Source organism: Lutjanus erythropterus, chromosome 12 (assembly GCF_056507025.1).
Source record: "Lutjanus erythropterus isolate fLutEry1 chromosome 12, fLutEry1.hap2, whole genome shotgun sequence".
Lineage (NCBI taxonomy): Eukaryota > Metazoa > Chordata > Actinopteri > Lutjaniformes > Lutjanidae > Lutjanus > Lutjanus erythropterus.
In genome coordinates, this window is record NC_139328.1 from 13,108,308 (window position 1) to 13,135,313 (window position 27,006).

Here is a 27,006-nt window from a genome sequence, read left to right on the forward strand (position 1 = left end):
GGAGTGTTTCATAAACACAGCAAGGTGTGGTTTCAGTCAAAAAGCGACCAGCTTCCGTCTATTCACTGCAGTCCATTATCTGCGCAACAGGAGACGACGGGGAGGAGAGAGAGGTCTGTCCTCTCCCAGGACAGCAGAGCGGACGAAACTAAAAACGACTGGAAAAAACAACAACTTTTTACAAAAAAAACAAACAAACATTAAAACAACTCCGTAAACATGAGTCACTACGGCTCCAACCAAAGACTGGCCACCATGGGCCCGAGAAGTAATTCGCGACCGGATTTGGCGAGCGCAAGTTTTCGAAACGACGTGTTCGGCGGTGGAAACGGCTTCATGCAGGGGGATTACCAGGCAGGAGACGGCGGAGGATACACCTACACCTCCACCTTCTCCAGGACCTCCATGCACGGCGGGGGGCAGAAGATGCCTGTTAGCATGGGCGGCATGGTCGGAGGTGGAGGTGGTGGACTGAGGTAAGAACTTTTAAGACACCTGTTGCTTTTAAATGCGCTTCAATTAGCCATTAATATAGGCCTACCTACACAAAGTGTGACGCAGGACACTTACATATTAAGTAGGCCTGGGAAAACGATTCAAATTCTATATGTAAACTACATTTTTATTAGGATTTTAAAGGATATTATGTCAAGCAAAGCTACGAGAACCCATTTAAGAATGTTTTTGAAGAATAAGTCGTTTTTATTTACACCATATAAGAGAAAACTTAGAAATAAAACTTCAAATTATCCTTTAACTACATATATTTAAGATTTTTTTGAGGAACATTATGCCAGGTGTTTCCATGTAAAGTCATGTGGGAATGTTTTCGAAGATAAAGTCATTTTTATTTGCACCATAAAAGAGAAAAAATGTTAACAAACGTACAAATACAAGTATGCAATTCCAATTATATGCATAATCTACATTTATATTAAGGATTGTGACGAATATTATGTCAGGTGTGCATGAGAATCCATTTGGAGGTGAAATTAAGTTGTTATTTACACCATGAAAGAGGAAAATGGCATAAGAACAATTACAATTCTATCCATAAGATACATATTTATCAGAATTTATGAGGAATATAATGTCAGGTGTGCATGAGAATCCATGTGGATGTGTTTTAGAAGATTAAGAGAGAATTGATGAGAAAAATGTCATCAAAATTTACAAATAAAAAGCAGGCTAAGGAAAACAATCCCAAATTTTTATCCATAAACTATATACTTATTAGAATTCTTGAGGAATACTGTGTCAGATCTGTTCAAGTAAAGTTATTAGAACTTGTTTGCAGAGTTTTAGTCAATTTTATTTACATTGTGAAAGGGTAAAAAGTCATCAAGCAGGTTCCAAAAAGGCCACAGCTAAGTTAGCTCACCTTTAAGTAGCACAAACAGGCAAAATCTATGAATGTCGAGAAGCTAATTGCACCACAGCAACATAAAAGCTGTTGTTTCGTCACTGCAGGTGTTGACATCATTGTTTAATGAGCTTGTGTAATGTGTGTATCTAAGTAATCCCAGTTGTATCACTCCTGATCTGTTGCCCAATATAATGAATTACAATAGAAGTACTTGCACACACCCCTTGAATGTCCTCCCACTACTGTCATTCAAATGATGTCAGTGTCCAAGGTTGTAACACTGCTGTCTGTGTCTGTTTCCACTTCTAGATTTTCTCTATAAATGCTCAACTCATGGTGAACAAAGGTTAAAGTAAGAATACGGAAAGTGTTGCAAGAGAGAAAGTCTTGAGCTGACCACAGCTGGTTCGTGTTTTTTTGTGCTGGTGACCCTTCAGTGACTCATTTTCATGTCCTGCATAGCAAGACAAAACAATGAATGTGTTGGATTCGTGACAAGTTTCGTTCTTTCTTTGATTTTCACACGTTAGTCATTAAGACAGTTGGTTTCAAAGTTGTACCCACTTTAAAATGTTTTCTTTTTCGGCCAAAAAACCCCTGACCAAAATACAGCAGGTAAAATACAGTGCTGTGTCATCAGTGTCTGTGTTCTTGTAACTGAAAAACACCTAAATGCACCATTTCAAATGTTTGGAAACACTGAAAATAGGAGTATTGAATATAAAATGTGGTTTATCAAACGTAAATGTGTATTTTTTATTGAACTTGCTACAGTATACTTATTTTAGGAATTATGCACAACTAATATTTTTTTAATTAACATAAAAAAAATCTCACTTACCCCCTGCAGTTCTCCAGAGTGCCCCTAAGGGTGCTATTATGCGCGTTTGAGAAACACTGGACTAGTGCAAAGTGAGTTAAAATCACCTTAGATAAAGAGGGAAAACAATAAATTCATGAGACGTGCACGTGTGCAGTGTATGGACTGTACAAGACCATACAAATATACACAAATGAACAAATACTGTAAAAATTCTTGAGTTAATTATCTTTCATGAGCCAAATACTGTGGAAGTAACACAAAGTTCACTGCAGATGTGTTTTATTCTCAGTTGAGGATGGAGGTCAAGTCTTCTGTAATATTCTGAGAAATTCAGGAAGGTTTAGTGACCTGAAGAGTTTAGGTTGCTCCTGATATTTGTATGCTAATTATTTAAATGTATGCTGGGAAAAAACAAACAATTAAATTAAAATAAGGAAGGAAAAATGAGGGGATTTAATACTCTTCACTAGGACTGAAAATAGATAAAATGTACTAAATGTTTTCAGATGGAATGAATCAAATGAATAAGTTAATTGTTTTACTTTTTTTTACTGACACACTTTTTGAACACCGCCTCTGCTGACCCCTCGTCACGTGTGACCCTCCCGACTCCCTGTCAGTCTCACTTTCTTTCGCTTTTCAAAGCTCAGACACACCTGCCTGTGGTGTGCAGAGGAATGGAGAGATAGTCGAGTGAGAGAAAGAACGTGGAAATATAAAAATATACTTGGTGTGACTTGGTTGTCAGCTTCAAGTAGCTACTTCCTTTTGACCTCAAGAATGTTTAACCTGACAAATTTGTCTTTAATGCTCCACACTTTAAATGGCTCCACATACACAGGCAGAATATAAAGCTCAAAATCACGAAATTCGGTAAAGCAAGTCATTAGGTGTTTTCTAAGCCACTCTATTAAACTAAGTATTCTACGGCTGCTCTCCTGTTGCGAGCCGAGGTTGCGAGTGCGAGTTACCTGCAACAGATGAAGTCAGTCAGCCAACCGTATTAAACATTGGAATTGGCGCAATCACAAGAGGTCAGCCTGCAACACAATGAATTTGATAGACCAAAAGGTGTTACCATACTACCTACAATAGAGGCGCAGTCCCACAAAGTCAGACTCTGAGCATGCATGTCCTTTTTAATTATTGTGCTTCATGCTAATGAATAAGCTGTGTTGTGTTTTACTGGCACACACATACCTGCTACGTGTTTTAAGACAGTAAACTGTCAGCCAAAATTTTTCCAAGTACACTTTCATATGTTCTGTATTTAAAAAGGTAAACGAAAACATTTCCCATCATTGTATTTTCCAGGAAATGGTCCTGATTAAACCGTATTGAAAGTTCACCACAAGGTCTGTGAATTACCTTGAGTAACTAGATAATGATTTTTGGAAAGAGACACTAGTTTTGAATTTTTCAAGTGTATTTTTTTGGCGCTTTGAGCACCGCAGGACTTGTACGTACCATTTAGTCCCATTATATTGGGGAGAAGCCAGACATCTCTACAGCCGTTATCATCAAAACTCAAAACAAAAAAATCTACATGGATAAACAGCACTACAGGCCAGGGGAAAAATACGTGTTTTTGACTTGAGGGTGGAATGTCCCTTTAAGGCACCTGCCCTGCAGCTTTATGGCAGTCTCACAAACTTAAAAAAAACAAAACAAAACGTAATTTATCATAATACAACTGAGCAGTCAAAGTGATGATTGCGACATAACATCTCAGAGGATTCGGCAGAATGAAAAAGAAGCTCCAGTAATCTTCCTACATGGGCAAGTGAGTGCAGGAGTGTTTCATAAAGGTGTGGCAGCCACCCTCCCCTCTGTTCACGCAGCACACAATGATCTGCACTGCAGGAGACAGGAGAAGACAGAGGTCTGTTCTCAGCAGAACAGAAACACATGAACACCCAAAACACTTTTTTATAAAAACATAAAACAACTCAGCAAACTTGAATATGTACTTCTCCAGTTCAGGACCGGCCTCGATGGGCAAGAGAACTAATTCGCGACTGATAGTGGCGGATTTTAGTGAAAGCAGTTCCACAGAAGGGGACGGTGGAGTAGGGGCAGTACCATTCCCAGCCACCGTTCCCAAAAGAGTACCGAAAGAAATTAACATAATGCAGGGACTGAGTACGAGGACAGGTGCTGGAATGAGGTAAGAACTTTGAAGTGCCTCTTCCTTTTAAATGATCTTAAATTATCTATTAAATGTACATGTAAAATATGTGACATCATGTGCGTGGGAATGTACTTTCAGCAGGGAGGAGTGTCCTGGCACACTGCACACCTGTATTCATATTCATTCTGCTACTGCAGATTTTCAAAAATGAAAACACATCTTAGATTATGACTGTTTTTTGTTGAATTAATATTCCTGGACATGTTTAAGATCTCATGATCACCTTGTTTTATATGCATGTTACGATTCAAACAATAATAATCTGCTGTTAAAAGAAAGTAAAATATAAACGCATCTAGTTTTATTGTATGTTTTTTCCTTTAATTTATTTTTAAACCTGAATTCAGTTAGATTTGACTAACATAAACAATTCTTCACAGTCTGGTGATGAAATTGCTGCTGTTTTAATCTTCATATTCCAGCATAATAATCACGATCCTGGTAAGGATCCAGAAATAAATAAAAAGACTGATTTGTTTGTGAGAACACCACTATGAAATTGAACCCAAATATCTCTATCATGTCATGTTGGCAGGGCAGGTTAGAGGAGTAGGCTAAAAGCAGGCGGTCACGTACAAAGTAGAAAGAGTAGAAAACGATATATATGTTTTTCATACTGGAACAGAATAATGCAATAGCAAGCACTTGAACAGAAACTGTTGGAATTATTTTTATAGAAATACTTGCACAAATCCCCTGAACGTTTTTCCACTGCTGTCATCCTTCATGGTGCCTGAGTCTGAGCCAGAGCTTGTCAGACTTATTTCCTCATTTATAATTTATCTATCAAGTCATGGTGAACAGAGGTTAAAGTGAAAATACCGGATATAATTTAAGCCGATGGGGTTTGTTAGCTGTTTCCAGCTAAGGTCCCAACAGTTGGTCATTTCCAGATCCCACATAGCCAGACTTACAAAAAAATTGAATGAGTGAAACTACGTTTGTACTTTTTGAAGGCTTATTCCTCATTAGAAACTGCCTTGTTCTTTCTGTGAATTTGACCCGTTAGCTATATTAACAGCATCCATCTTTGAAACGCTGTTCCATTAATGATATATTGAACATTTTTATGCTTCTAAATAATCTCCTCCCAAACAAAGTCAGCTGTAGATGTTTGAGTTCTTAAAATATACACTTGGCTCTATATTCTCAGTATGCCATTGTGTTCTCTTTTCTCATTGATATTGTTTAAAGAAATATTACAAGTCTGAAAATGTATTGTTTTTTTTCTTTTTCTCATTGCAGTGCACATGCTATTCAGCAAAAATCTTTGTACCTGTCAAGCCAGTGTCAAGAACACCTGCACCGAGCAAAGATTATTGTCCAGGGTGTAAGTGAAGCACACAAACTACACTGGACATTACAGATCTTTGTCTCATGACGATGCTGTATTCAGACAGTAATCAGACAGTATCATCAGTAAAGTGTAATTGTGACTCCTGGGGGATTTTTTTTTTTTTATAGGGAGGTCCAGCTATGGAGGCAGAGAGGCAGCTGTTCATGGCTGCAGAGACCATAGAGCAGATGAAGCTCTGTGCCAGAGACTTGCAGCAACTACGTGTACCTAATGATATCATCAGAAAGTAAGACAAGATGCATTGTGTGTGTGTGTGTTTGTTTGCATTTGCAAAGTGTGGGCGTGCACTTGTGAGTATGTGTGCTTTTTTTTTTTTTTTGCATGCTTGAATTTGCATGTGTTCATTCATTACAGTGTGTACACATTGTAGTAATCCTGTCTACAGATCAACATAGATAGATGGCTCTAAATGGGTATAATCTGCTAGTTTTTGAGTTACAACTGAATTTTATTTTACAGTTGAACCGAACCTTTAGCAGAAAAATAGTGAAATGCCCTCTGAACATTCTTCCTGTTCAGCTGTATTCGCCCAGCTGAGCTTTTGAAGCTGAGTGGTGATGATGAGTGTGCCCTTGGACGATCCACAAAGTATTTCCCTTTTTTGTACAACTCCACAGCGTAGAGCAGTTTCAGCACATGCATGCCGGTATCCAGCAGCAGTTACTTGGCAGCATGACCAAAGGACGGGACAGAGGCAGCGTTGGCTCCCTTGACGGGGGGAGGGTCTTCAATGATGCCATGGCCTGGATTGCCCAACAGAAGGTGAGCGCTTCATACTTTAGCTAAAGATAAGAGCACCAGGGCTGTACCCGAATCTGAATTTTCTGAGGCTGTTCAGTGCAAAGATTCTACTATTTATTCCTTTTTTTCAGTTCAGCCCCACACTTAACTCCTATATTAGCCAAATTAATATTTTTTACCTGCAAGGCTCAAGCTCCACTCAGTCAGAGAAAGTAAAAGTGTGCAGTAGTTCAGTATAAAATCTCAGCGCACCACAGCCGCAGCAGTCTATATATCAGCCTACATGAGTGTGTTTTAACAGTAACACTCATATTTTAGAGCTTTATTTGTCATTTGTGATGTGAAAACATCATATTGCCACACATGCGTGCACACTGCCTGGCATCACGCTGCTCTCTGTTTGTAGCTTGCTCTGCTTCCGTCACAGTCGGTTTTGCTGGTTGTGGTGATTTTGAGACTCGTTTGTTAAATTTACCGCCTGCCATGCTGTTGCATTGTTCTGTGTACAATGATGCGGCTAAAAAAAAAAAACAGTTGAAAGTTGTTTACCAACCACTCCACCGCAGGTTTCAAGCTTCTGTCTTTGGTTCACCACCAGCCCAAGCTATCACATGGATTTTCTTAGCAAGTGTGCCAGCTAATATGAAAATATATTTAAGATTTTCCATATGCATTATTTTAAGCTTTCATTTGAGCTATATTGTTACTGTAATGCACTGGCAAAAAAAAAAGACAAAAAACACCAAAATAAAACAAAAACCAACCGCTCAACTTGAAGAATCTCAGTCAAGGGGGCTGAGTCGACTCATCAACACTTTCTTTCTTACTTTTCTTTCTTTCCTTAGTTATGTATTTGGTAGAGACAGTACACAAAAATGAACATCAGTATAAAAACACAAGGTAAGCAAGCTGGCTTTCAGCAAGAAGGCTAATTTAGTCCCTAGACAGGTAACAAAACAGAGATATTACAAGCAACAATGTACAAAAACAAATATACAATGTACACACACAGGTAAAAAAAGAGAAAATACATTGTGTAACATGTCACAAGTTACAAGTGATCACAGTTCTAGTTTCCTAGAGCAGTTGTTTGAGATGGATCTAGGGGGGAAAAAAGTGTGATATGTAGGACACTCCCTTATTCAGTACCATTTGGTGACAGCATCATCAAGAAATGTACTGATAAAACTTTGTTCCCAGCAGTGTGAATAGTTGCACCTGCATGTGCCTGCATGCCTGTATGGGCACATTTGAGTGCACTGGGTTTTTTTTTATGTGAAGGGAGGAAGGAGGAGTGGAGAGAGGGGGGGTGCACTTACCCTATCACTTATTCTGACCTCCTGTAACTGAAACCATCTGGACATGCTGCCAAAACCTGATCCGTGAGTGAAAGAGGCCAGGAGGATTGAAACAATGAAGAGGAAAGAGCTCTGCCATTTGAGAAAGAAGAGAAACAGAGACAGAGCAGTGGAGGTACAGGGAGGCAGATAAAAAAAAAAAAAAAAAAAAAGACGCTGTGGAAGGCAGAAAGAGAAGTAGAAGTAAAAGAGTGTGAAATCTGACACTCTCTACTGACTCGCTTGTTATGGGACAGGGCAGTTCAGCAGATCTATCACATGCTCATGGGAAAACGCCCTTCTACTCTGTTACCTCCCCAACCCTCCCACCCAACCAAAGAACACACCCTGTCATTCTGTCACCACTTCAAGCCTCACCCTCCATATAATGTCATTCATTTTCCCCCCGTCATCAGTTACAGTCACATATTTTTATGTTGCAATCTAGAAACTTCGGGTATTGCGTTTTATAAAACCAGAAATATTTCAGTTTCTGTGTTCTGCTTTTAGGTCACTCTTTCAGCAAGTACACCTACAACATTTGTTAACCTTTCTGCTCTGGACTGGCTGCACAGTCTCTTAACAGTCGTGTTGTGTGCAGCCCCAGCCCAGTAAGCCTGAAGAAAAAGGGAGTGGTGAAAGAACAAAAGGCTTGAGAGAGAAAAAAATGTGAGTGAAGAGCAGGGGCTGGCTGAAGTCGATTTACTGGCAGAGCTCTTATCAAAGCTGAGGGCTGCGAACCGGGGGGGAATAGTTGGGATAGTTTCCTGCCTAACAGCCTATTTAATGGTTAGACGCTGACACCTAGAGGACAAAGAGGGGAAGAACACAAAGTTAAGTCGGGGAATTACTAGCGAGGAGAGAAAAGGAATGAATATTTTTCTTATTGTCAATAAAAGCCAAATGCACTGCTGTTTTAAGAAGCATTTGCTAAAAACTGCATTGCCTAGGTGTTTCAGGAAATTGCTGATCTTTGTTAGAAAATAAAATAATATATTGGTGACCTCCTGTTATGGATTTACTTCTTGAGATGAATGGGCATAGGCAACAGAAAGGGCAAGAATTTAACCGTTTTTATTTGTTGTTGAGGTTTTTATTTAATCTCAGGTTTTTATTGTGGCTTTTATTGGTTTTACATTTTATTGCTATTTGTATCTAAGTTTCTTATTTGTGTTTCTTTGTGTATAGGCGCTTTTTGTGTTTTTTACTGGGCTACATAATAAATGCGTTCCCAATGTATTATCAGAGTTAAAATAAAGGTTGTCTTAATGTTCTATAAAATGTTATTTTCCTCCTCTTTTCCTGTTGACTTTGATATTGTACTTGTGTAGCAGGTATTGTCTTTTAAAAGCTAATAAACTGTGATTCGGCATCCTGTAGCGCATGATTGAGACATCTCCTTTTGGAGATGACTCCGCCACCATCGAAAAGCAGATCCTGAGCCACAACAAAACCCACAGCTCTCTCCAGAGGAGCCAGGAAGTAGACCGTGCCAGAGATGAACTGGTAAGTGGCCTTGAAGCTCCTCTTTGTTACTCTTTCACTTTGGACTGTTTTAGCCTAATCTTTGTTCTTTAGATACTGTGTTTGTTGAGGAGGATCATGCGTACAAAAAACTAATATTTTAGCAAAAACCAAAATGTCTTTTCTTAGAACTCAAAGGGCGACCGGTACAACCTCTCCATCCTGGAACAAGAATGGGACAGTCTGCAGGTAGAACCAAACGCTTTTACAAAAATGTCAAAATCAGCATCATCATGCATTATTGGTGATGATACTTTAGACCAAATTCATACATTTACCTAATTCCTGTCTCAGAAAATGTCCCACAGCCGTGTGAATCAGCTGCGGGAGCTTCAGAGTATCATCGAGGAGATCTCTCGAGCCATCATGTGGGTGAATGAGAGAGAGGAGGAGGAGCTCATGTTCGACTGGGGAGACAAGAACATCGACCAGTACATCCCCAGGAAGCAAGAGAGCTACTCAGTAAGCCTGAACTCTTCTTTTCTCTCCACCCCTATCTCACCTCCATTGCGTGTGTAGGGTCTCAGAGTTACACTCTAGCCTTTTGCATCCCTCACACTGTGTTTTCCTGGCAGGCAATGATGAGGGACCTGGAGGAGAAAGAGAAGGAGCTGAACAAGCTGAAAGTGAAAGCAGACGGACTCCTGAACAGTGACCACCCTGCCTCAGATAAGATTCAAGTAAAATGCCTTTTATGGGTGTTTACAGTCTCTTAAACCACAAATCATTCAGTGGTTTTGTACTAACGACGCTGCGTGCCCACAGGCCTACATGGACACCCTGCAGACCCAGTGGAGCTGGCTCCTCCAGATCACCAAGTGTATCGACACTCATTTGAAGGAGAATGCTGCCTATAGCCAAGTAAATCATGCTCCTGTTCTCATGCAAACAGAGCCCTGCATGTTTTGATGTGAACACTGATTGCAACTTTTTGCTGCCATCTTCAGTTTTTCAAAGAGGCCAATGAGACGTATTCCAAGCTGCAGAAGCAGCATGAGACCATCCGAACCAAGTTCACCTGCGACAAGAACACCTCGCTGGAAAACCTCGTTGAACTCCTGAAAAACCTGGAGGTATCATTATAATCTGTTTTCCCTGCAGGTGTGAGACATAAAACAGTCTGTTCTGTTGAGTGACATGGCTGTCGTTACGTGTCTGGTGAACTTGTTAAACCAGTTTTGAAGAGACTAGGTGGAATGCTTGGGGCTGCTTTAAATGATATTTGCAGTGAACAGATGCAGAGGTAAAACCACTGATTTCTGCTTGTTCACAGAAAGAGAAGGAGCGCATCATGGAGAATAAGAGGCACGTTCACAGTCTGGTCAACAAATCCAAGTCCATCGTCAGGCTGAAGCCTCGTAACCCTGAGACGAAGAGCACCAGCCCCGTCATGGTGCAGGCTTTATGTGACTTTAAACAAGACCAGGTGGGACACGTATATTCTCTCTTACGAACACACACACACACACAATGGAGACCTTCCGAAATGAGGAGGTTGCTTTAGTGTGAAAATGGCCGTATCAACAGCTTTCATCTCCAGCCCCTTCCACACTGCAAGGTTTCGCCTGGTAACCAAACAGGGTACATTAATAATACAGTGTTCACAGTTCAGAGTAGAGGTCTTCACGGATCCAAATATTCGAGCCCAAACCCAAAAAGACCTGGAAATGTACTGACTTCAAAGTGAACTAGACCCATCTATTATTTGAAAGCTGGGACGTGTACCCATGTAAAACCGACAGATGTCGAACCTGACCCAGCCAGGAGGCACAGACCTGACTTCATAACTAACACGTTAACATTAATTTACAGGCTGTCAAAACAAAACTTTGTGTCTTATCTAAAGTAGCGTACTGTTTTCTTTTATGCCTGGCAGTGATGCATTAATCCATCCCCCTCCCCAAGGTTTACAACTATTCCTCTCTTGCTGAGTGAAACAGCATGACTAATCCACTCTGTTTCATCTTTAAAGTCCTATAAATGCAGATAATCATCAGCTGTGCAGTTTTGTTGCATCTCACATAACACAGAGAACTCTGCCCTTTTGAACTATGATAACGATTGGTCATTTTTTGCTGCGGCTGCTATAATGTTATCATCTGCGCTCTCCACAATCCAAAAAAGTTACAATACACACACACACACACACACACACAGAGCTTTTCCATCATGATCAAGAGCTGTCTGCTCACAGCAGGGTCTCCTCTCAGATATTAGATATAATTTTAAACAGACTTGTGACACAAAAATAGAATGGCAACCAACCTGGATCCAATTAACTATATAAAACATGGATCCAAACCAGCACAGGTCCCGGGTCAGGTGACGGGTCCTAGGGTTTGGCTGGACATGTGAAGACCTCTAGTTCACAGCATTTTCTTGCTCTTGCTTTCATGCTTTCTGCAGTTTGGACATCTATGTGGCTTCCTCTCAGCTCCTTACTACACAGAAGATAATATTCAAGTTCCCATGAGTCTGAAATACAGCAAGCTGTGACTAAAAGCAAATGTGACTAGCAATATCCATCCGCCTGTGGTGAGAACAAATGTCTTATCCTTTAGTATAGTCTATGTTTTCCTGTGTGCTGTCATGCAGTTGCAGTTGCACTAGGTTTGCTTAGTCTGTGGTATAACTTGCACTTTTATATTGTGGATTCAGATCCATCACAAGATCCTGAAACAAAACCAATGGGCTGCTTGTCCTTGCGTATAAATCTTTCTATCTAGACACTGGCAGCTTTTTTACGAGCTTCTGGCAAAGAGCCTGCTGGAGCTGAATGTGTTGAATTGTATGTAGTCGAACAAGGTTGTACACTTGGTATTGTTCCACATGTCTGTGGTGGTGCCACCGCCTCTGTTGCTTCCGTTGGGTGGTAAGATTTGTTGTCGTCGAAGAGTAAGACAGCTTCTTTTTATAAAATTGATAAACAGCCTGTTTGTTAGTTACTTGGTGTTCTGCAGCGTAGAACCCAAAACCAAAGCTTAGAGGACCCTCTGCTGGATCATAAGGCAAACTACCTCAAATGATCTGATACGTTTATAGACTGTAAATGTTGAATTTAGAGCTTGAATATGAACTTTTCTCCTACAGCAAAGAGTGACACACCTGATATACATATAGACACAATGGCTCCTTGAAGTATGAAGTGAAATGTTATAAGTATAATTAATTCTTTTATCTGTCTGCATGTTCTGTTTTGTCCTTCAGAAAGGAATTTTAAAAGGAAACGAGGGCATCTTGAAGGATAACTCACAGCGCAGCAAGTGGCTCGTGACTGGACCTGGAGGTCTGGACATGTTGATTCCCTCTGTGTGTCTGCTGATCCCCCCACCAAACCCGCTCAGCATCGGCCTTGCTAACAAGTAAGAAAAACAGCCTTCCTTTTGTCTTAGTAATAAATATTTTTGTTGAAATTAACCAAGAGATTTATAAGCCTAACAGATAAGAAAAATATTCTAAAGGGATAGCTCAGATTTAAGCAGCAGCATGGAAGATAAGCGATGAACTGCTGTGGACATGGTCAGCGACAAAAGGTATTTTAGCCACTTAAAAAAGCTCCACCTAAGAAAATCATCAGTTTTGGTGTATATTATATTTTGAATATTTTCAGTGCTATGCTTAGCCATCAGACACCCCTTATGATGAGAAAGTGCCATTATACAAGCCAAATATCACTCCCTCCAAACCAACCACAACACAGATTTCACCACTGGAGTTCGGTTGGTTCTGAGAGAGCAATATTTTGCTTATATAACAGCAAATAAGGCAAAGTAAACTCCACTTCAAAACCCTTTCATTAGTATCGCTGGTAACGCATTACTGTGCAATATGTAAAATACTGTGTTTAAGATATAGTGTTTGGAACAAAGCAAGATATAGTTGCACTTTTAGACTGATTCATGTGTTTTTTCCGTAGGAATGAGCAGTATTATGACGCCATCATGAGCATCTGGAACCAGCTCTACATCAACATCAAGAGTCTCATCTCGTGGCAGTATTGCGTCAAAGACATCAATTACATCAACTCCCTGACACTCAGCATGGTAAGCTATCTCAGAGGATGCAATTTAATGTAGTTTTATTGTTTTCATAGCGAAAAAAAGCTGAATTTGATTCAGTTTCTATCTTATCCCACTCAACTCCTGCGTCCTTTGTCTTGCAGCTGTCCAAGATGCGTCCTGAGGAGTACCGCAGTATCATCAAAAGACTGGAGACTCACTACCAAGAGTTCCAGCATAACAGCCAAGGCTCTGAGCTTTTTGGGGACGAGGACAAGAAAAATATCCAAGGCCACTTTGATAAAGCCCAGAACCACTATGACACACTGATTATCCAGCTGCCTGCTTACAGTGAGTATAAAATGTACTATTATCCCTAAATATGACCTCTAAATTTGTAAAAAAAATGCTGCTATTTTTCTCACTGTCAATTGATTTTCTCCAAATTTTCCACCAACCATTAAAGAGGATGAAACAGTGAAGCCTGAACCCCCAAAGCAGGACACCGTCAAGGTCATTCCTGTCCAGGTTCCGCCACCCACTTCCACCCTCAGCCTGACCCTGCTCAGTGGTCTGCAAGACCTTCGACGCAGGCTGGAGCTGGCTGAGTCCAGCCTCACCAGTCATCTCCACGTTCCCTTGGGGGAGAACAGTGTGCACGAGTGCTCAGTGCACATCCAGACGCTGCAGGTACGTACATTTTAATTATTGTTCTTTCTTTGCAGCAAAATATAATTGTAAATACACAACATCCTTCAGTATAGCTAACTCCAGAGCACTTTGTAAAAACAAACACTGTCCTGTTTCAAACAAGTGATTATTCTAAATTTAACTTGTTATCATATCTATATCTAGGGTGCACACCAAGAACTGGACTCCATTTATGATGAGTACCTGCGACTCAGGGAAAAGATCATAAAGCAGCTGGAGGGGATTCCTCCAGACTCCGAGCAAGCCAAGTTCCTCCGCTCTGAACTGGAAATCATCAACCACAAACTGGGAGGCCTGCAGGGTCTCTACAAAGCCTACCTTCAAAGGTACTTAGATTTTTGTCTAATCGCATAACCTCAGTGTTTATCCCACGATGACTGAGTAAATACTGCACATGTCAGTAAGTATCTGAACCAGAAGTCGTGGTAACATACAGCTCTACTGATGATGGAGTAAATTCTCTTTCTCATTTCATGCAGTGAAAGCCAAGTGTATTTAATGTAATGGCTGTGTGTCTGTAACAGGCTGACAGCTCTGAAGGGGTTACTTCAGAGCCTTCTCCAGGTTGAAGACATCGTTAAAGTCCATGAGGCTCGGCTGACAGAGAAGGAGACCACCTCTCTGGACCTCCGAGAGGTGGAGAATTATCGGAACACACTAAAGGTTTGACAATTTTTACGGATACATCAACCAGATAGGAATTTGTTGTTAATGAATTACTTTATAAGTCATAAGTCTTTTGGTACATTGATGCCTAAATTCATATCATGTGTCATATATACAGAATGTGACCACAGTGCCCATCTCTAGATAAAAATACTGAAGAGGACTGTATGGTTATAATTTAAAATTTATTATCTAAATCTTTTGTGATTCTTTATTAAAGCAAATGAAGAGCGATCTGGAGCAGAAACGAGACCTGCTGACAGCGATGGAGTCTGACCTGGCTAACGCCATGCACTGGAATGGTCAAATCTCTGACTCCTTCCACAAGTGTGACGTGGACTTGTCCAAGTATTCTGAGCTGGTGGGTCAGATGAGTGACCGCTGGCGCCGCATCCAAACCCAGATTGACAGCAGGTAGGCTCATCCGCACGTGAACGTTTCTCCATATGCCTCACTCATCGCTGCTGGTAACAACACTAAAAATAATCCTTTCATCCCTTCCTCTTTCTCCCACTCTTTCCTCCTCAGAGTGTGGGACCTGGAGAAGCAGGAGAAGCAGCTGAACCATTATCAGCAGAGCACCGCTTCCCTGGAACAGTGGATAGACAATGCCAGGAAGCGCCAGGACACGCTTCAGACGGCGAAGTTCAGTGACATCCAGACTCTAATGGATCACCTCAACCAACAGAAGGCACGTTTTTCCTAGTTTACATCAACATATTATTAGGGCTGGGTATTGTTTGGGTATTTTCCGACACCAGTGCTCAAACAATACTTTTAAAATGGTCCTGGTGCCTGAATGTTGCCTGAAATAATTCTTAAAAAAAAAAAAGAAGATGGAAGAACCACAAGGCTTTATTTGCAAAAGCACATTTGGACTTGAAACTGAACAGTATAACTGTTACAGTACAGTACTTGCAGCCAAAATACATTTTGAGGTGGTATTCTATAAACTCAAGTTTCAAATGATAGGATTTGAATTGGACCATTTAAACATAAATTAAGATGCTGACAGCTGTGAGCATTAGTGTAGCTGTGTAGATTTGAGTAACTGCTTGTAATGCCATTAAAATTCTTGTTTAATGAAGTAATGGATGTTAAAGAAGAAACACAGACTGGATTGTCTGATATCAGATTAAATCTGACATCAGTTTCATGCTCTTCTTTGCTGACTACGCAGGCACTTCACACTGAAATCAAAGGGAAAAAGGAGAAAGTAGAGGATGTGCAGAAAAACGCTGACACCTGTGCCGCCTCCATAAAGGTAGGTTGTCCATTCATCTGCACTGTTTTTCTTCACTCCTTCATTTTACACTGTAATAATTAAAAGTTTGATAAAACTTCAAGATTTAAGTTTATCTAAAGAAGTAAATAATCTCAACAAAAGATTGTATGTTGGCAAAGCTTTGTTTAGTTTATATTAAAATGTAAGAGTTTGCGTTTGATTCAAAGCTCAAAAATCTAGTGGCCTTAAAATTATCATTGTTTTTTTATGTTTTTTTTACGGTGTAAAATATTTTAATACATATTACTAAATTGATGAGCACAAGGAAGAATGGTACAACATAATAAAGTCCATGTTGTGTTGTGTGTTTGTTTTCAGGACTACGAGCTGCAGCTGGCTTCCTACAGTTCAGGCCTGGAAACTCTGCTTAATATTCCCATCAAGAGAACAATGCTTCAGTCCCCTGCTTCTGTGGTCAGACAGGAGGTATGAGGACTGTCTCTCCGTTTAATTCACACACTGTTATTAACACACATTAGTTATTAGACAGTCAAGTAATAATTATACACTGTTGTTTGATCACTATTAATTAAAATATGGTCATTTAAGCGCTCACTTGTATGTCATTAACCCATGAACATTAGACATCAGTATTCATCCATTAATTTTCATTCCATCAGGCGGCTGACCTCCAGTCTCACTACATAGAGCTGCTCACCCGCTCCAGTGACTACTACAAGTTCCTAGGAGAGCTGCTGAAGAACATGGAAGAGCTGAAGGTCGGTACTGAATTTGTACGATGCCATTGTAACATATAATATATGTTTCAATTCAAAGTTTGTTAAGGACTCACAAGAGGATCCATCGCAATAAAAAAAAGAAGATAAAAGAAGACAGAATATAAAAACACAGTAGTTCATCAGTCAGTTTAAACAGTTCTTATGTAGGCTATAATGCCAGTGTTTTTTGAGTCTAGGTATTTTATTTCCTTGCATGTCATGAGGGGAATATAACACAGGAAAGGCCAGACTTCTGTCTTCACAGCCTCTTACAATCATGTTTAATTTGGTTGCCTGTTGCTGTAACTTCAGGGGAAACAGGGACACATCAGAGAGTCAGAAAAGAAGCGGGCAAATGTGATAGATTTTGATTGTTTGGTAGTTTTTTAACAATAAAGATAACGGCTACCATGATCCGAAACTACTTCACAACGTCATCAAACTGTCATCAAAATGTTTTGTTTTGAAAGAGACTCTTAGAGGCAGAAATGCCATGTTGTGTATTTAAGACGTTACTGTTTTTTGTTAATCCTATAATATTATGTTAGTATAAAAAGCATGATAAACATGAAACATGAAGAAAGGGAATGAAAAATAAATTGGTTTGTTTAACTGTATAAATATAGGTGAGAGGTAAAAAAGGTGACTAAGGCTTTTTCTCTTTCTGTCATTGCGTTCTTCAGATCAGGAACACCAAGATTGAGATGCTGGAGGAGGAACTGAGGCGTCTGAAGGAGGACATCCAGGATCGTAATAAGAAAAACAAGGATCTGGAGGATGCTTTGACCCGCTACAAGCTGGACCTCGCTGAATCAAAAGACCAGCTAATTTCTATGGAGGAAGTGAAAAGAACCACAGTGATGCAAGTTAACGCCACCAAGGAAAGCCTGGACAGCAAACAGAGCCAGCTTCAAGATCTGAATGATCAGCTGACGCGCATTAAATACCAGCTGGATGAGGAAAAGAGGAAGAGAAGGCTGGCGGAGGAGCGCTACAACAGTCAGCAAGAAGAGTATGAGGGGGCTGTCCGCCGCAGACAGAAAGAACTGGAAGAACTCAACTGGGCCAAGATTGACTTGGAAAAGGCAGTGAAGGACAAGGAACGTGAATTGGAGAGGTTGAAGATACTGCTCGAGGAGGAAACGGCACGTCGACGAAATGCTGAATCAGATATCTCAAAGGTAAGAACACAGTGCAGCCAGGAGATTAATCAACTTAAGCAGACTTTCGAGACAGAGATCCACGTTACCAAAACCACCATGCTGAAAGCCTCACAGCAGAAGGAAGAAGACTCAACAGAACTGAGACTGCAAATTGACAGACTGACCGCTGAGAAGAGAGATCTAGAGGAAGAGCTGAGGAGGCTGAAGCAGTCCATCGCGCACACAGAGGAGCAGAGAAGCAGAGCAGAGCAGGAGGCCAGCCAGCAGAGGGCCTCGGTGACAAAGGAGACGAGGATGCGCAGTGAGCTGGAGGTTCAGCTGAGAAGTCTTGTGCAGCAGAGAGGCGATGATGAGCACAAATTAAAAGAGGTTACCAAAGAAAGTCAGGAAAAGTCGAGGCAGATCAGCATGTTAACAATTAACCTGGAGGAGGAGGGGAAGAAGAGGAGAGCCCTGGAACTGGAAATCAGTCGCCTTAAGCAGGTTGAGGCAGAGCTGAAGTCAAAGAACGCCTCCCATCTGGAGGCAATTAACAAGCTCAAAGTGTCTGAGCAGCAGATCCGCATCACTCGAGTCGAGCTGGAGAAGCAGACGAGTGAGAAAACTAAAGTTGAGCAGGGTTCTGCCAGGCTGCAGAGCCGCATCCGGGAACTTCAGTGCTCTCTGGATGCAATGGAAGCTGAGTTGGAGAAGCAAAGGAAGGCGAATCAGGAGGAGTTCACACGTAGAAAGAGAATGGAGGCAGAGTTGGAGAGGATGACACATACTTGCAGAGAGCACACCACAACAATTAACACGCTGAAATCTATCCAGGTAGAGGTTTCTAGCACTGAGAGGAAGTTCGAGCAGGATCGCAGTGCCCTCCAGGAAGCTCTGGAGAAGAGCTTGAGGGAGCATAAAATCACCAAGCAGGAGCTGGCAGCTGTCACTGCTGAGCTGAGGGCACTGAAACAGAAGCTCCAACAGGAACAGGCTCGAATTTTTGAGCTCAACCAACGTAACGAGAGCCTGTACAAGACCATTGAGGAGAAGAGTCGCCAGCTTAATGAGTACACCACAGAGATTGAGAAGCTTAAGAGTCTGACACAGAACCTGACGAAGGAGCGACTGAGGTTGGAGGAGGAGCTGAGGGCAGTCAGACAGGAGAGGGATGACCTGAAGCTTAGCAAAGATGCTATTGATGGAGAAAGTGCCACTCAGATCTCAGCCTTGCATGTCCAGCTTCAGAGTAGCACCAAGAGGACAGCGGAGCTCCAGGCTCTCATCAATGACCTGACCAAGGGGAGGGAAAAGCTTAAGTTGGAAATAGACAAATTCCAAAAGCAATCGATCGAGGTATTTTTGATGGCCTTGAAGGATCATCTCAACACAATTCAACTAATGTTTTTCTGCTTTTGCATGACTGGCTTTAGATGCAGTAAGACTGTACCTGACTGCAAAGTAGGCTTGTTATATTAGTGTCCATGAGTTATTTTAGGAGTTTTGCAAGAAATCCATTTACTTACAAGTGCTTTTGCTTTGATATGCATGTTGTTCACCCTTTTTCTTTGCACATAATGTGTTGTGAATATCATGATCACTTAATCACTGCATACTAACTGATGTGCAGGTCCACATGGAATCAGCAGCTTTTTTATTTTTGTATTTTTAAGCTGTTATCCAGAATGAAAATCTGTGGAAGTAGAGTATTTTTAAGGAACAAAAGTCAAAATTCTCAGAAACTTCAAAAAATGTTTCTATTTTCTATTTTCTTTATTCCTCTGACAGTACACTGAATATCTTTGGCTCATGGAAAAAACAGGACATTTTATGACGTAATAATAATAATTACTCAAACTTATTTGTGTAGCACCTTTCGTACTAGAAGTGCAGTTCAACATGCTGTAAATTAAGGAAATTAAATGCACCAAGTACTTCACATAAAAAGACATAGAATGAGGATAAAAAACAGGAATATAATGCCATAATTAATGTGAAATAAGATGAAAAGTAAAACCCACATGTAAAAATAAGATGAGAATAGGATGCATGAAATGTTTTTCAACCCATTTGATAATACTTGTAAAAGATAAAAATAAGGATAAAAAATAGAATGCATAACCTAAGATGGAAAATAAAACCCATTCACATGATATTAATAAAGTTCAAGTTAAAGTTAGAAAGTATGTAGAATGCATAAAATCAAGGAAAATACAACATTTTGCAGCAGTGCTTAAGTGCAAAGCAAAATGAAAAGCATTAATCTACATTGACAATAATAGTTGCAGCCCTATAAATAATATTCACTTAAGATAAAGATTGTTTGTGAGCCACATAATACATAAAAAAGTTCAAATAGGGCTGAAAGAATTTTCATTTTTTTAAGTAGTACCTTAAATTTGATATTTTGTTTCATCACCAACAGTTCAAAACAAAGCGTGAAGATTTGTCAGAAAAACACAAAGGTTCAGTGAGGAGCAGCAAAAATTGATTACCAAAACAATTATTCATTCATCTTTGAACATTTACCACTTAAACACGTATATTACTAGTAAGTTGCTTGATAACATTCTGAGTTTTACAAGCAGCATCTCTATTTGTTTCTGTTTCTATGGAAGATCTGCAGAGGTATTGTTGAAATTCTGCGTGCGCAGATTCCGTGTGGGCTTGACGTTCAATTGGCTTGTGACCTGACAAATTAAATAAATATGATGAAACATTTTACATGTTGATAAACTTAGAACATGCTGCTTAGGGAATGTTTATGTGCATTTCTGTATAGACATACTAATGTGTTTTCCTGTCTCTCCCCAGACATCCATGATGGCGCAAACATCCCAAAGCCAGTACAATGAACTGACGCTGGAGAGAGACAGTTTGCTGTCCAAGCTCAAACTGCTGGAGCAGGACAAGACCCGTCATCTGCGCATAGAAGAGGAGCTCAGCCGCATCAAGCTGACACTAGAGACTGAGCTCCGCAACAAACAGCGGCTGCAGGATGAAAAGAACGCCATCCAGAAGGATTTCAACTACATGAAGAGCCAGTATGAGCTGAGAGATACCCAGATTAGGCAATGTGAATCAGACAGAGACAAGGTTGATCGAGAGAGGCTCTCCCTGAAGAATGAGATAGAAAGGCTCACGAAGGAGCTAAGGAGTGTAGAGGAGAAGTACAAGAGCCGCCTGTTGATCTCTGAAAAGGAGGCATCGGACCTGGCCCTCAGGAAAGACTCCCTTGAGAGAGAGATACAGAGGCTGAAGCAGAGACCCAGCTCTCAGAACAAGCAGACCCAGACAGATGAGAAGGTCCCAACAATTGACCCATCCAAGTTGTTATTTGATGGGGTGCGCCGCAAAGTCACAGCCCACCAGCTTTGTGACTGTGGTATAATCAGTAAATCCACTCTAGACCAGCTCCTAAAGGGAAAAAAGACAGTGGACGAGGTAGCTGTGGACATCCACCTCAGTCTAAAGGGTACCGGCGTCATTGCCGGCATGACGACAAATTCTCAAGGGAAAATGCCATTCACTGCAGCCAAAAACAAGAAGCTCCTCAGCCCAGAGAGTGCCCTCATGCTTCTGGAAGCTCAAGCAGCAACAGGCTACATAATTGACCCCGTGTTAAACGAAAAGATGCCTGTGGATACTGCGTGCTCCAGAGGAATTGTAGACACAGAAGACAGAGACACCTTGGTGAAAGCTGAGGCAGCTAGCACAGGCTTCAAAGATCCATACACTGGCAAAGTATTATCTGTCGGCCAGGCTTGCAAACAGGGCCGCATAGACAAAGACACAGCCGTCCGCTTGCTCCAGGCTCAAGATTCTGTTGGAGGCATATTGGACCCTGTTCTGGGTGTGTTCCTTCCAAAAGATCTGGCCTTGGATCGCAATCTGATTGATGAGGATCTCTACAGGGCTTTGAACAAAAAACCTGCCTGCTACCTGGATCCAGCAACAGAAGAGAAGAACAGCTACAGTGACCTGAGGAAGAAGTGTACAGTGGACCCAGTTGCTGGCTTGCTTCTGCTCCGTGGTCCAGAAAAACCCATGACAGTGAAGGGTCTCCGTGGTGAAGTCTCTGTCACAGATCTTATCAAATCTGAACTGTTGGATGAAACTGATTTGCAGAAGCTCAATCAGGGCAAGCTCACCAGCAGAGAAATTGAAGACAAGCTGAAGTCCTATCTCTATGGCAGCACCTGCATTGCAGGGATCTATGATGAAGCCAATGATCGAATAATGCCTTTTTATCACGCAATGACGGAAGGTCTGCTCATGAGAGGAACCACCCTGGAGCTTCTTGAGGCCCAAGCTGCCTCTGGTTTCATCGTTGATCCAGTCAACAATGTCTTCTTGACAGTAGAAGAGGCCTCAAAGAGAGGCCTGATCGGAAAAGAGTTTAAGAAAAAGCTGTTGTCTGCAGAGAAGGCAGTAATTGGATACAAAGACCCAGCCACAGGAAATACAATCTCCCTCTTCCAGGCTATTGAGAAAGATCTTATTGAGAAAGGTCATGGAATCCGTCTTCTTGAGGCCCAAATTGCTAGCGGTGGGATTATTGACCCCAAAGAGAGCCACCGTATTGATGTCGCTGTTGCCTATAAAAGGGGATATTTTGATGAGGAGATGAATGATATCCTAACTTACGAAGGAGATGACACAAAAGGATTCTTTGACCCCAATACCAAAGATAACCTGACATATCTTCAGCTAAAGGAAAGGTGCATCACAGATAGCAAAACAGGCCTAATACTCCTGCCGCTCAAGGACAAAAACAAGAAGCCCAAGAAGTCAGAGGAGAGCCGTACCAATGTCCTCCGCAAGAGGCGGGTTGTGATCGTCGATCCAGACACTGGGCTTGAGATGTCAGTGAGGGAGGCCTACCACCGGGAACTAATTGACTATGACACTTTCCTGGACTTGTCGGAGCAGGAGTGTGAGTGGGAGGAAATAACTATCACGGGGTCTGACGGTTCTGCACGTTTGGTGATAGTGGACAGGAAAACGGGAACCCAGTATGACATCAAGGACTGCGTGGAACGTGGTATCATTGACCAGAGGTCTTTTGATCAGTATAAAGCTGGAAACCTCACCTTGACGCAGTTTGCTGATGAAATTGCCAACAGAACCAGCAGCACTGAGATGACCATTTCAGCCAGCAATGTTGAGGACATGGTCACCTGCAGCAGTCCCACCCAGGCCTCACCATCTTCTCCTACCGTCCGTAAGCGCTTCAGCAGTATTTCTATTACTGTTTCCCCACCTGAGATGTTTGACGACCAAAGCCCAGTGGCAGCTATCTTTGACACAGAGACCTTGGAGAAAATAACTATTCCTGAAGGGATCAAACGAGGCATTATCGATACTCTTACGGCACAGAGGCTACTGGAGGCCCAGGCATGCACCGGTGGTATTATCAACCCCGCCACTGGAGAACGACTGTCCCTACAGGATGCTGTCCATCAGGGCATCATTGATGATGACATGGCCACCAAACTGAAACCTGCCCAGAAAGCTTTTCTTGGTTTTGAGGATGTGAAGACGAAAAGAAGAATGTCTGCAGCAGAGGCAGTGAAGGAGACATGGCTGCCTTATGAAGCTGGCCAGAGATTCTTGGAGTTTCAGTACCTGACAGGAGGCCTTATCGAGCCAGGCTCTGGATGCCGCATCACCATCGAAGAAGCAATCCGCAGAGATTGGCTAGATGGTCAGGGGGCCCAGAAACTTCAGGATGCACGGAACCACAAGAAGAATCTGACCTGTCCCAAGACAAAACTGAAGATCTCCTACAAGGAAGCAATGGACAGCTGCATGGTGGAGGAGAGCAATGGTATGAAGATGCTGCAGGCCTCCTCGGTCTCCTCCAAGGGAATCAGCAGTCCATACAACGTCTCCAACCCAGGATCTCGCTCTGGCTCCAGGGCTGGTTCCCGTACCGGCTCCAGGAATGGATCTCGTAGAGGCAGTGTGGATTACTCCTCTACTTACAGCTACAGCTTCTCCACCAGCAGCACCACCTATAGCTCCAACAATCATTTTTAATATGCAGCATTGCTAAAGAATGGAACTACACTAGTTATTACCAGCAGTTCCTATGCAGTTTTCCTTTTCTAAATGTTTTCATGCTACTTTTAAGATTTTTGGAGGTTTGTTTAAATACTGAATCTGATTCTGAATTCATCTATGTATTTTGATTGTTTGCAGTTTTTGGTAATTTGGTATTTCTATATTAAATTTAATGCAGAGTATTATTAATGCTCTTGAACTATGCATAATGTTTAATGAATATATTTGTCATAGCTCGTTTAATATATGGCTTTTTTAGAATTTAACAGACATGCTTGTTGACCTCAGTTTTAGCACACAGTTTTTTGTATTGCTTAGCCTTGCTTGACTTGTGTATGTTTTATTTTTTGGAAGAAAAACATTTGTTGTCAACTGCAAGTACTTAGGTTTAGCTTGAAACACTAACTTGACAAAATAATGATATCCATGTCACTACAATGTTATTCTCAAGTGATTAAAAATAAAGTTTTCATAACAATTTTGATTCATTCGTTTACTCATTCATGCATTTACTGGCTGAATATCTGTATTGTGCATTAAAAGCTAAAGAAGTTCACCGTGTAAGAAGAGGTTAATGTCTCTCAAAAGCAGTATCCGTTGTAACCAATGGATGGCGCCAAACCGTTACATGCCTGCAATTTTGTTTGGCCTCAAGTTAACAGCACATTTTACATTTTACAAAAGAGGTGGGAAACTAAATGTATACACATTGGTTATAGTATAACATTAGCAAGGCTGTTGTGTTGGAAACATTTAATATTAATGGACTGATGGGAACTTCACCAGCAACACGAGATGTTTAGTTTGCAATTTGATAATTGTGGTCCCTGTATGCAGTGGTGGAATGTAACTAGTATATTCAACTACTGTATTTAAGGTAGTTATGCTTGAATATTGTATATACATTTTTATACTTCTACTCAGTTTGAGTTACTACTTAGTTTTCAGATTACAGTTTTTCATACCCTTTCTGTCCAGTAAAAACTGTTTATCTAAATATTTGGTTATTTTGAGTTTGAAGGATTCATTTATGGGCTGCTTCGTTACCTTAAAAATCCTCTTGGATTTCCTGTAAAGTGTGTTTTAATAAATCAGAAAATAGGGCTGTTTTTCTGAGCTCACTGCAGACTTTTTAAGGACGTGGTTCTCACAGGACAGCAGCACTACAAGCATAATCTCAGAATATAATGCATTGCTGCAAATTAATCTACCCAACAATATATAAAGTTAAAATGAGCTCATCCTTAAACACTGACAGTGGTAAAAGGCATCTTAGACATTGCAGCAGTAATATTAATCGAAAAACATTATATATGATAGTAAAACACATCAAGGACAATTTTTTTCTCCATAATAAGCACTTTTATTTTTGATACTTTAAGTAAATGTTCCTCACACACTTACATACCTTTACATAAGTGTAGGATTAATGCAGTTCTTTACCCTTCACAATGTGGTATTGCTACTTTTTAGTTATGGATCTAAGCACGTCTTACACCACTGCCTTTATAACCACATTAAATACAGTATGTATAATTAAATATAAAATTATCAAGCAGGTTTTTCTCCTAACCTAAAGATAATTTGATGGTATCCAGATGCCACTGGAGGCTGGGACACTGGTACAATATTGGTAATAGATGGACCTGTCAGTTTTATGATAATGAATATGACAGACTGAACTAAAAATTAATTAGCAATTATTCATGAAGTCATTATTCAGGGATAGCACATTTGGCATGACCAGTGTAAACCCAACTGTTGCCAACATACAGTATATTCTGAATGTACCCAATCATGTGCAAACCCTCTGTAGCACGTTCAAAGATGAGTTTGGGCCTTTTAATGTTCATTTGTTTCATCTGATAAATATAATTAATGTTTGTTTATTAACTGATTCCTGGCCACTGAGTTTTGGGATACAAAAATAAAACTGACTTGAACTGACACATAAATCTTTGTTTTAGGTGACATTGTAGGATAGGGTAGACTGGGGACGGTTCCAATTTGATGGTTACAACAAGGCTTATTCCTCTAATCAGAAACATGGTAGAGTGATGATACTCATACTACACATTCTTACTTAGACCCTCTACCCAACAAAGATGGAAACACAGTAAGAGTCTTCTGCTGCATTTACTGCATTTCTTTTCCTTTTTTTTTTTTTGAGGTATAAGTAAACTTTTTTTTAATGTGTTTTTGTCACACGGTCCTTACCTTTTCTATCAATCATTTAAGACTTGCCTGGTTTGAATCCTTGTTTTGTTGATTTCTAAGTGACAGTGTCTTAGCTACATAGAGTGGGGATGGTTGCAACACTTAATTGCAGCTCTCCCCAAGCAAAAACAGACATTTTAAAACAGACCACATAGCAGTATTTTTCAACACGAGTCCAACGAGTCCTTCTTGCAGTTTTGTACAATAAATATATGTTTAATAAAAGTTTGTCGCATTGCAAATTGTTCCAATCTTCCTGTCTCACACTAAGAGATTGAATAGCATCTGTAACACCTGCATATTGACTCAAAGTAGGCCTATGTTTGATGCATAAACAAACAAACATATAGCTATTTTCAGCAATGGCAGTTTAGCAAAGTGGTTGTACACACATTAGTAACATTAATAGTAGCAGCCAAGCAAAATGTCATCATTAATTTTTTAAGCTAAAATTATCTTTGTATTTAAAACATTTGTAGACTACACAAACTGAAACAACCCTTATTGTTTTTGTGACTTATTTACTTATATGTGTATATTTAATTTCTTAAATAAATGATAATACTACACCTGAATGTATGCTTGCCATTATTTTTCAGTCTTCTGCTGTCAGTGCTAGTTACTAATTAAAAATTATTGCCTGAAACTAAAAATAATCAAATGCAGAGGAAATCATATATAAGAAGTAGATATATTTACTGTACATAGGCTAGTCTTATTATTAACCACAATTTTGATTTGGAATGAAACTGAGTTTGACGCACCTGGTCTAGTCGAAAAAGTCTATTAGTAACAGATGAATGCAGGAGTGTTGCAACCGTCCCCAGTCTCCCCTACAAAAAAAAACCCAATTAACTTTTTTT

At 40.6% G+C, this 27,006-nt stretch overlaps 1 protein-coding gene across 1 annotated transcript; it reads left to right on the forward strand.

The window, feature by feature from the left end:
• The first annotated feature begins 82 nt into the window (after positions 1–82).
• Positions 83–24,404, forward strand: dspa (desmoplakin a). The gene is made up of 24 exons (XM_084733204.1): positions 83–476; positions 5,626–5,710; positions 5,845–5,963; positions 6,355–6,499; positions 9,196–9,321; positions 9,469–9,528; positions 9,634–9,801; positions 9,915–10,019; positions 10,105–10,200; positions 10,287–10,412; positions 10,613–10,765; positions 12,547–12,701; positions 13,256–13,382; positions 13,502–13,688; positions 13,804–14,027; positions 14,193–14,374; positions 14,573–14,711; positions 14,935–15,128; positions 15,243–15,405; positions 15,895–15,978; positions 16,318–16,425; positions 16,620–16,718; positions 17,402–19,216; positions 20,675–24,404. Exons 1-24 carry the CDS (start codon positions 220–222, stop codon positions 23,900–23,902), a joined length of 8,145 nt encoding a protein of 2,714 aa, XP_084589330.1. The 5' UTR covers positions 83–219; the 3' UTR covers positions 23,903–24,404.
• Positions 24,405–27,006: the final 2,602 nt, after the last annotated feature.

Coding starts and splice junctions, on each gene's coding strand:
- dspa (XM_084733204.1), top strand. CDS start 220: ATGAGTCACTACGGCTCCAACCAAAGACTGGCCACCATGGGCCCGAGA. Junction 14,028..14,192: donor TGCACATCCAGACGCTGCAG/GTACGTACATTT, acceptor ATCTATATCTAG/GGTGCACACCAAGAACTGGA. Junction 16,719..17,401: donor AGAACATGGAAGAGCTGAAG/GTCGGTACTGAA, acceptor TGCGTTCTTCAG/ATCAGGAACACCAAGATTGA.